The sequence below is a fragment of the Salvelinus namaycush genome, chromosome 19 (genome assembly GCF_016432855.1).
Source record: "Salvelinus namaycush isolate Seneca chromosome 19, SaNama_1.0, whole genome shotgun sequence".
NCBI classification, from domain to species: Eukaryota; Metazoa; Chordata; class Actinopteri; order Salmoniformes; family Salmonidae; genus Salvelinus; species Salvelinus namaycush.
Genome location: NC_052325.1, coordinates 32,820,801 through 32,830,658, shown reverse-complemented (window position 1 = coordinate 32,830,658; position 9,858 = coordinate 32,820,801). Strand labels below are relative to the sequence as shown.

At 40.0% G+C, this 9,858-nt stretch overlaps 1 protein-coding gene across 1 annotated transcript; it reads left to right on the top strand.

The window, feature by feature from the left end:
* The first annotated feature begins 392 nt into the window (after nt 1-392).
* On the top strand, nt 393-9,073 carry LOC120063990 (tissue factor pathway inhibitor-like). Its single transcript, XM_039014301.1, has 6 exons — nt 393-402; nt 1,044-1,247; nt 5,992-6,168; nt 7,045-7,146; nt 7,848-7,904; nt 8,777-9,073. The coding sequence occupies exons 1-6, from the start codon at nt 393-395 to the stop codon at nt 9,055-9,057; spliced, it is 831 nt and encodes a 276-aa protein (XP_038870229.1). The 3' UTR covers nt 9,058-9,073.
* Nucleotides 9,074-9,858: the final 785 nt, after the last annotated feature.

Here is a 9,858-nt window from a genome sequence, read left to right as displayed (position 1 = left end):
GCCATAAACCCAGAGGTTTGCGTATTTGATTAGTGTTCCCGGCCTCGTTACAAGAAGGAATTGTGTCCGTGGAAGAGGTGGCAGATTGGAATGCCACGCCTGTGTTCTCATTAGCAGCAGGCTGGCGAGAGGGTATTTGTTAAGACAGCTGACCTGCTGTGGGCTGGCTGGGGCCTGAGCAACGTGGTGGGGTTGTGGAGTCTGCAGGTGTTGCTGGGCAGGGAATCCCGCAGCAATTAATAGTTGTCAGGCTGTTTGCTATCAAAACAACCCTCACAAACAAAGTGACACACGCTTGGATGACTGTTGATGTTTGACATAAGATAGAGGGGTATCGATCTTGAATGTCACGTTGCAGTTGTTTGAATCATTATATGTGTGACCAGGTGTATATGATAGAAGGTAGCCTTAAGCAAACAGAGGGGCCAACTAGCCTGATCTACAATGTGTGGAAAAGGAAAACCCAGTCCCTTTTGGCAGATGAAGATCAGGATGTTGAAGGTTAAGTAATCCAACCACTGGAAAGCAGGCTGTCATTCAAAACCCTCATACCTGATCTGAAGGAACGGTACTTTCACAGCGGGCTGAATCTAGCCCCAGACTGAGATGGTGATTTAACATCTTGATGGCTTGCTGTGAAGATGCTACAGTGTTTTGATACTATTCCAAGTCATCTGTTCCCATGTTTTGTAGAACACGTGGTATGTGCGTTTAGTGGAATGCATTTAAAAATCACTGTGAAAGTCACAGCTATACTTTTTTGGGTTTTGTTGAATCCTTGAGAATTCTGTACATGTTGAATTCTATTCAGGATTGTTGAGAGTTACCAGCGAGGCTGTAATGTCAAATAATTTATCCAAACGCAGCGAGGGGTCTTGTACTACTAAAATTGGAGTCGTTTGGAATGTACCAGAGAAGTTCTAACCTAGTCCAAAGCCTCAGGTTTAAGCACAGCGATGACCTAAATTACACCAGAGCATTTCCATGAATTCTGTGAATCTGTGCATGGCTGTATGCCAACTTTGGCTTTCTTCCTTTCATAGCAGATGGAGCCCAGCCCGAGCTCTTCATTTTCCACGAGTTGTGTGCCCTAAAGAAGGATGAAGGGCCCTGCGAGGCGTTAAAGGAGCGCTTCTATTTCGAAATTGACACGGGCCGCTGCGAGTCCTTCGAGTTCGGTGGCTGCAGAGGCAACGCCAACAATTTTGAGACCTTGGAAGCGTGTGAGGAAATGTGCCTGGTGTCTGGTGAGTTGTTGGACCCTTTATCTGATTTCTCTGCTGGTCAAATGTGAAAATGTGACTGTTGATATGTGAAAAATGCTTCCTTTTTCCACCAGGAAACATTCTGCATATTCAGAGCGACACTTGTTATTTTCTTTTAGACACCTGAAGCAAGCATACACATTTTGTTCGGATATGTACCTTTTGTAGTTTGTACTTGCTTTATCTTGTTCCCTGGTCAACTTATTCCCTGGTTACTATGTTATTGGTTTGAGTCCTCTTCAAGAAAATCATCAGCCATGTTACCAATCTATCAAAATAGATTAGACATTATCTTTGAGACAATAAACACAATGACATCATTGACATAGTTGCTTTAGAATGCAGGTTTTATTGAATGATAGTAAGTAGTTCCCAGTGTCCTATCCTATGTTAAAATTAGCAATATAGTTTTAGTGCTTTATGGTTTTGGGAGGAACGCTATCATTGTTTTCACTTTGATAAGACTGTCAGACCAAACATTTACTCACAAACACATTCCCATAATGCACCCAGTGCCATTTCAAAGAAATGTGGATGTTTTTCTATTAAACTATCAGCCAAATCTATTGGCAAGACTGGGACAATAACGCTGTTGGCTGATTGGCTACGTGTACAGCAAATTATTCAGTGTTAAAAACACTGAAAGAGTGGGACCATATACACCAGCGTTTCCCAAACTCGGTCCTCGGGACCCCAAGGGGTGAACGTTTTGGTTTTTGTTAGTGATGGGGAAACTAAGCTTCCTGAAGCCATTGAGCATTTCCAGCCAATTGTGTCATAGGTTCCTTACGCGAGGCTTTGAGCAACATTGTTTACACTAGTAGAACCTGCTGGTGAAAATAATTTAGAACAGCCAAATTATTATAGATGACGTCACACACGCAGGACAGCCTTTTTGTCTTCTACCGAAACCAATCAGGTGGTTGTTTGACAAAATTAATCTTTGGATGTCATATAAGCATCGGGATACTGCTTCAAATTTCGTAATTTCGACGAATGCCTCATCGCTCCGGTATCAAACGTAACATCACTATTTTCCCCCCCTAACACTACACAGCTGATTTACAATTATGAAAGGCTGATGATTAGTTGATTATTTGAATCAGCTGTGTAGTGCTAGGACAATAACCAAAACATGCACCTCTTGGGGTCCTGAGGACCGAGTTTGGGAAACACTGACATACATACTGTAACCAGTGTTAAATTAACACACTACTTAGTGCAGTGGTTTCCAACTCCGGTCCTCGAGTACCCCCAAAAGCACACATTTTTGTTATAGCCCTGGACAAACATACCTGATTCAACTCATTGAGGGCCTGATGATTAGTTGACAAGTTGAATCAGGTGTACTTGTCCAGGGCTACAATAAAAATGTGTACGCTTAGGAGTAATCGAGAACTGGAGTTGGGAACCACTGGTTTAGTGTAAAACCTATTTGAATACTTCCCAGAGTGCTTTACCTTTCGAGTGAATTGTAGAGTTACCCCCCCCGTGTCTATTTGTTAGTGACAGAGATCCTACGTGAATGTTATCATAAAAATAAAAAATTAAATTAAAATTAAATATATATAATGCAACACAATACCAAAAGTGTTTCATAAGGCCTTACTTTGAAGGCCAAGCTTTACTCTAATACAAGGGCCTGAACCTCATACACAGCACATCGAACCAAAACCACTCATTGGTGTAACATAACCTCACCGTTGGTGTTAATAACCATAGTTGAATCAAAACCACACCCATCATTGTCATATTTCTAGCATGCTCTACTGCAGATAGATTTTTTTTCAAATTGTTTTTGCATGTATATTGATTGATTGATTTATCTTATGCTACATAAAGATAAATAACATACCTTTTCTAAACTAATCCAATCAGTTAGATTTTTTTGCATCCCTTACTGAAATGCTTGTTCCAGTTTGAATGGCGTACGACTACCAGGAAGTTTGAAAAGACAGGCTGTGGGTGGGGAGCTCATATTTTTGAGCTCGCCTTGACTGACAGCTCTTTGAAACGCCTATGTCAAGCAACTTGGATGCAGTGAGCAGTGTTGCAGTAATATAATCTCAAACAAAGTTGGTGATACACAAAGCAACTCAAACATCGAAATCGCATCAATGATATACAGTGAATACGGAAAGTATTCAGACCCCTTCCCTTTTTCCACATTTTGTTACGTTACAGCCTTATTTTAAAATGGATAAAATTATATTTTTTTCTTCATCAATCTACGTCTGGAAGAAACCTGGCACTGTCCCTACGGTGAAGCATGGTGGTGGCAGCATCATTATGTGGGGATGTTTTTCAGTGGCAGGGAATGGGAGACTAGTCAGGATCGAGGGAAAGATGAACGGCGCAAAGTACAGAGAGATCCTTTATGAAAACCTGCTCTAGAGCGCTCAGGACCTCAGACTGGGGCGGAGGTTCACCTTCCAACAGGACACAGTGGCAAGAAAAAGTATGTAAACCCTTTGGAAATATCTAGATTTCTGCATAAATTGGTCATAGAATTTGATCTAATCTTCATCTAGGTCACAACAATAGACAAACACAGTCTGCTTAAACTAATAACACACAAACAATTATGTTTTCATGTCTTTATTGAACACACCGTGTAAACATTCACAGTGCAGGGTGGAAAAAGTATGTGAAACCTTTGATTTAATAACTGGTTGACCCTCCTTCAGCAGTATTCTTGGGATGTCTGGTGTGAACTGCTCTCTTGGGGTCAAGCCACAGCATCGCAATTGGGTTGAGATCAGGACTCTGACTGGGCCACTCCAGAAGGCATATTTTCTTCTGTTGAAGCCATTCTGTTGTTGATTTACTTCTGTGTTTTGGGTCGTTGTCCTGTTGCATCACCCAACTTCTGTTGAGCTTCAATTGGCGGACAGATAGCCTTACATTCTCCTGCAAAATGTCTTGATAAACTTGGGAATTCATTTTTCTGTCAATGATAGCAAGCTGTCCAGGCCCTGAGGCAGCAAAGCAGCCCCAAACCATGATGCTCCCTCCACTATACTTTACAGTTGGGATTAGGTTTTGATATTGGTGTGCTGTGCCTGTGTCTTTGCAGGACAGCTACTCCTAGGGAGAGTAGTAACTGTGCTGAACTTTCTCTATTTATAGACAATTTGTCAGACTGATGGACTGAACATCAAGGCTTTTAGAGATACTTTTGTAACCCTGTCCAGCTTCATGCAAGCCAACAATTCGTAATCTTAGGTCTTCTGAGATCTCTTTTGTTCGAGGCATGGTTCACATCAGCCAATGCTTCTTGTGAATAGCAAACAAAAATGTTGTGAGTTTTTTTAAAGGGCAAGACAGCTCTTACCAACATCTCCAATCTCGTCTCATTGATTGGACTCCAGGTTAGCCGACTCCTGACTCCAATTAGCTTTTGGAGAAGTCATTAGCCTAGGGGTTGCCATATACTTTTTCCAACCGACACTGTGAATGTTTAAATGATGTATTCAATATAGACAAGAAAATACTATAATTTGTGTGTTATTAGTTTAAGCACGCTATGTTTGTCTATTGTTGTTACTTGTGATCAGATCAAATTTGATGACCAATTTATGCAGAAATCCAGGTAATTCCAAAGGGTTCACATACTTTTTCTTGCCACTGTAGACCCTAAGCACACAGCCAAGACAACGCAGGAGTAGTTTCGGGACAAGTCTCTGAATGTCCTTGAGTGGCCCAGCCAGAGCCTGGACATGAACCCGATCAAACATCTCTGGAGAGACCTGAAATAGCTGTTCAGCGATGCTCCCCATCCAGCCTGACAGAGCTGGAGAGGATCTGCAGAGAAGATTGGGAGAAACTCCCCATATACAGGTGTGCCAAGCTTGTAGCGTCATACCCAAAAAGACTAGAGGAGTAATCGCTGCCAAAGGTGATTCAACAAAGTACTGAGTAAAGGGTCGGAATGCTTATGTCAATGTGATATTGAAGTTTTTTATTTTTATCAATTTGAATTTTTTTCTTAGCCAGTTTTTGCTTTCTCATTATAGGGCATTGTGTGTAGATTGATGAGGGGGGAAAACTATTTAATCCATTTTAGAATAAGGCTGTAATGTAACAAAAGGTGGAAATAGTCAAGGAGTCTGAATACTTTCCGAATGCACTGTATCTGCTTAGTTCTTATCACATGCTTCATCGACACTAGAGCATTTGACTATGGCTCCAGTAAGATGTTCAACTCAGCATCTCTGCACCTCCATTTCTCCTCAATGTAATGTGGTGTATTTTTCTTACCTCCACTTTCCCCTCTCTCTCTCTCTCTCTCTCTTTCTTTTTCTGTCTGCAGTCAATTCACCTTTCTCTCCACATCTATTTTACATCTATCTATTCATGACTGTGTCAGCAGCCCACACTATCTTCCTCCATGCCTAAGTATGTCTTCTCTCTCTACCTTTCTCCATCTTTTCAGTCAGTCTCTCTAGCACTCCAGTCTTAATGCCACCACTTTTTTTCTATTATTCACAATTTCCCTTGAAATCAATTGACTGGGTGCCAAGGGTCCTTAGTGTAGATGTGTATTTTATTTCAGTGAACAGGATGTCTCATTAGCCCATTCCCCATACTGCACTTTTTCACATTTCCCAGCTATCATCTTTTCAAATGACCCAGTAGCTAGTACCCATTTCTCCCCTTTTCAGTTTCTCAATCATGTTCTCTCTCTCTCTGCCCTCTCCATCTCTCTTTGTCCATCTCTCTCCAGCTGACAAGAGTCCCTGTCACCTGGATGAGGCTCCGGGGCCATGCCGAGGTCTGGTGACGCGCTACTTCTTTGACAGCCAGAGCCAGGCGTGCAAGCACTTCTACTACGGAGGCTGCTTCGGCAACGCCAATAACTTTAAGAGTATGAAAGAGTGCCAGGCCAGGTGCCAGAACCCAGGTAGTGCATCGGCATCGAAAACTGCCCTTCAAAACACTGCATTACACCCAAGTAGTCTAAAAGGGACCAACCAATCATATGGTTTGCAAGAAAGATTTGATCAGTGAGGCTAATCAATATTTTCAAATGTAAGGAAAAAGGTTTTGGACTTATGGCCGTAGCAGCACTATCAAGGCTTCTTTTAATAGAAATGTGCTAGGGGAGTATATTACTTCTCCAAAGTGCATTTATGTCATTTCTGTGATGCCTGGGCTTTTAGGCAGTCATACCTCTTCAAAAGACCAAATACCCACAGGAGATAAGTCATTTCAATGTAGTTGACCAGTCGATATTGCTCTACCTTGCAAATTATCTTGTTGATGGATTTTTTTCAAACCATCAAGTCATGCTTCATCTTCATTTTGCATTTAGATCGTTTTTTTTGGCCTTTTGAGCATAGTTAAATTTTTTTGTCCGATTTGAATGAATTTAAATTCATTTATTTACTGCATTTGTCAAAGAAAATAACGGATAAATTGTTCTACTGTGACCAACGCTAGCTGGCAGTCTATGTTAATATAAATGGACAAACAATGTAAAAAAAACTATATTGACGACAACTCAAAGATAATTACATTTTCATTCTGTATCAGAATCCCTAATCCATCTTCATTGGGCTCAAATGAAGGCTTGGGCTCATATTTTTTCTCTTTAATAAATCTGAATCCATAAGTATAATAACTTCTGTATGTTGTACAGTATGTCATATTACAATAGTTCCTCGGTAAACAGGTTTTAACAATAGAGTAGTAAACTGTTTGTATTATATTACATTTCTATTACATGCTGTAACTTATTATGTAAGTAAACTCTAACCATGTTTTGGTTTCATGGCAGAAAACACCAATGTGGCCCCTAAATTGGATGTGACTCCTAAATTGGAGGTCACCGTCCCAAAACCCACTAGTAAACCTAATGTACAACCTGTCAAAGTAACTGGTAAGACAATGTTTATGTATTTTTATTTCTTAAACAAATGTTAGCTCTAGTAATTGATTAAAGAATACAATTAATTGTGCAGTAGCACCAAAGATATTTCAGGCAGGCCTAATCTGATTTAACAAAATGGATGTCTATAAACATAACCATATATTGATCTAATGTTTCAATAACCAGACAGAAAGTCATTGTTTCATTTGTGCATTAATTTTGCATGTAGCCCTACAGTACTTCTTTATGATACTACTGTACATAGCGTCAGTATATTAAACTGTTTGTCCAAGAAGCTTTTCATTTTCCCAGCATGCCAGTCTGCCCTTCTGTCAGCCCTTCTGATTGGCAAGGCCAGGAAAGTGGGGTTGTGGGGTCTCTGAAGACTATGAACCACAGACACTAAGTGGAAGGGCTGCTATCCTGTCAGCTCTGTTTAAGAGAATTCTGAGGGAGGAAAAAGCTGAGGGATAAGTTTTATAGAGATAGTAGAAATGACAACACCTTGTACCCTTGTGGAACTGTATTGCTACAGTATATATACTCTTCTCTTCTCACTCTTCTGTCATGGTGAGTTGATATTAACTCCTAAGTTAACTACAGTATCACAACTTCTAATACTGGTAAAAGGAAGAAGAAATGCATGCTCCACCATGCTCCAGTCTCATATTGAAAGCAGCATGTGAATGCTGAGTATTCCTCTTTTTCAGGGGAGTTTGCTTTAAGCGCCTCACACATGCAGCAGAATCATCAACACCAGGCCACAGGTTAGTACTGTAACCCAGGAATGCAGTCATTTCTCATGTGTACTATTGCACACATACCATGCTGCAACTGCAATAGCTAGGTGAGAAGGACAGTAATTTTATATGCACCATTTCAGAAGCAGTTAGGTAAACAAACTACAACTTATAAAGGCACCATATCGCCCACCATACCTCCTTCTTCCATGTAACACTGATTCACTGCTATTAAAATGGGAATGTATGGTGCATGAGGAGTGAGTAAGTACTCATAGACCACCACTGTCTGATACAGAGGTCACAACACAGTAAAAAGGGGGCACAGGGAGTCTGCCATCCCTCAGTCACAGACAAGTAGTTATGATTCATGTTACAAAATTCCACCCAGGTCAGTGAATTCAGGAAAGGAGTGTTTCTGTATTCGTATTTGTCATTCCAGTGAAGTGATATAGGATACTTACAGTACTCCCGTAACCCAAGGCTGACATCTTGTGGCTTTTCCACAGTTTGACTCTTGAGGTAGTAAAAACAATGTTTCCTTTGTTGAGGTAAATTTCAAATGTAAAAGAAAAAGTAGTAGAATCAAGTACCCACTGGGTACAGATGTCTATTCCATGTTAGTTCAGTGTAATTTCATTGAAATTGTGTGGAAATAACCTTGTTTCAGACAGTGTGTGCCCAGTGGGTAGTCACTTTTACAGTAGATTACCATTAACCTCATTTCCATAAAGCTAAAATATATATATATATTTTTTTATTAAAGTATGTTTTATCAGAGTTGCATTGGCCATGTAGCCTACACACTTTCTTTAGTGTTATAAAATGTGTCTTTGGTATTATGGAGTCATTGTTGTACGTCATTTCAGTTTACTATTGCCTTTGTGTAATTCTTTCAGACTTCAGTCCTCCAGAGTTCTGTCTCAGTACCAATGACAAGGGCACGATGTGTGACGGAGAGGAGAGGAGAACGGGAAGGAGATATGTGTACAACCCCAAGACAAAGAGATGTCATTGGTTGCGTAACAGGAGCTGTGGGGGCAACAAGAACAACTTTGTCCTCAAGAGACACTGCATGAAGATGTGTGTGAAGCCGAGTAAGATCCAAGTTACCGTTTTCTCCAATACCGGTCCTATAGAGCTACTGGGTGTGCAGGCTTTTGTTCCCACCCAGCATTAGCACACCTGATTCAAATGATCAATTAGCACACCTGATTCAATGATCCAGACTGAAAACCATGATTAGTTGATTATTTGAAACAGGTGTGTTAGTGCCACACTTGTTTCACTCTTTGACCTTTCGTTTAAAAATCACGTGTTTTTGCTAAATAGCATTTACCTTAAGAATGCAATGTTTGTTTCTTGACTAGTGCCATAGAGAAGTGTTTGAAAGATTGCAACTTGTCATTTGTGTTGTGACATTTCCAGATCCCACTCACAAAAGACCATCAGGATAAAGAAGAACACCAACATCTTATTTCAAACTGTCTAAATCAAGGCCTTGTATTAAATCATTCTTACACTACTTTTTAATTACACTTTATCTATATGGTTCTTATTTGACGGTGGTATTATGTTGTAGTTTTACAGCAATTGTATAAAAGGCTTGTTTTGGCCTATTATGTAATTTTGTTATTTTTGTGGTTTTGTAATATCAAAATTGTAGACATTTTCTTCCCTGTCACATCCTAAAAAATGGTATATCATTGTAATGTTTTTCCTGAGGACACCAGACAAGTTTGTTTTTATTGACAAATGATTAACATTAAGGAACCCAATAGCACTGCACTGCCCATGAAATATCACTACTATAAAGCTCAATCTCTATCAATTACATTATCAGTGTAATTATTTAATCCCAGGTTAAGATCATTCCTTCATGTGAGTAATGTCTTACCATGGAAAAAATGCACATTACATTTTTTTTAACATAGTTGGAAAGAACATATATAATCAACGAATTGGAGCCTAAATAAAATGT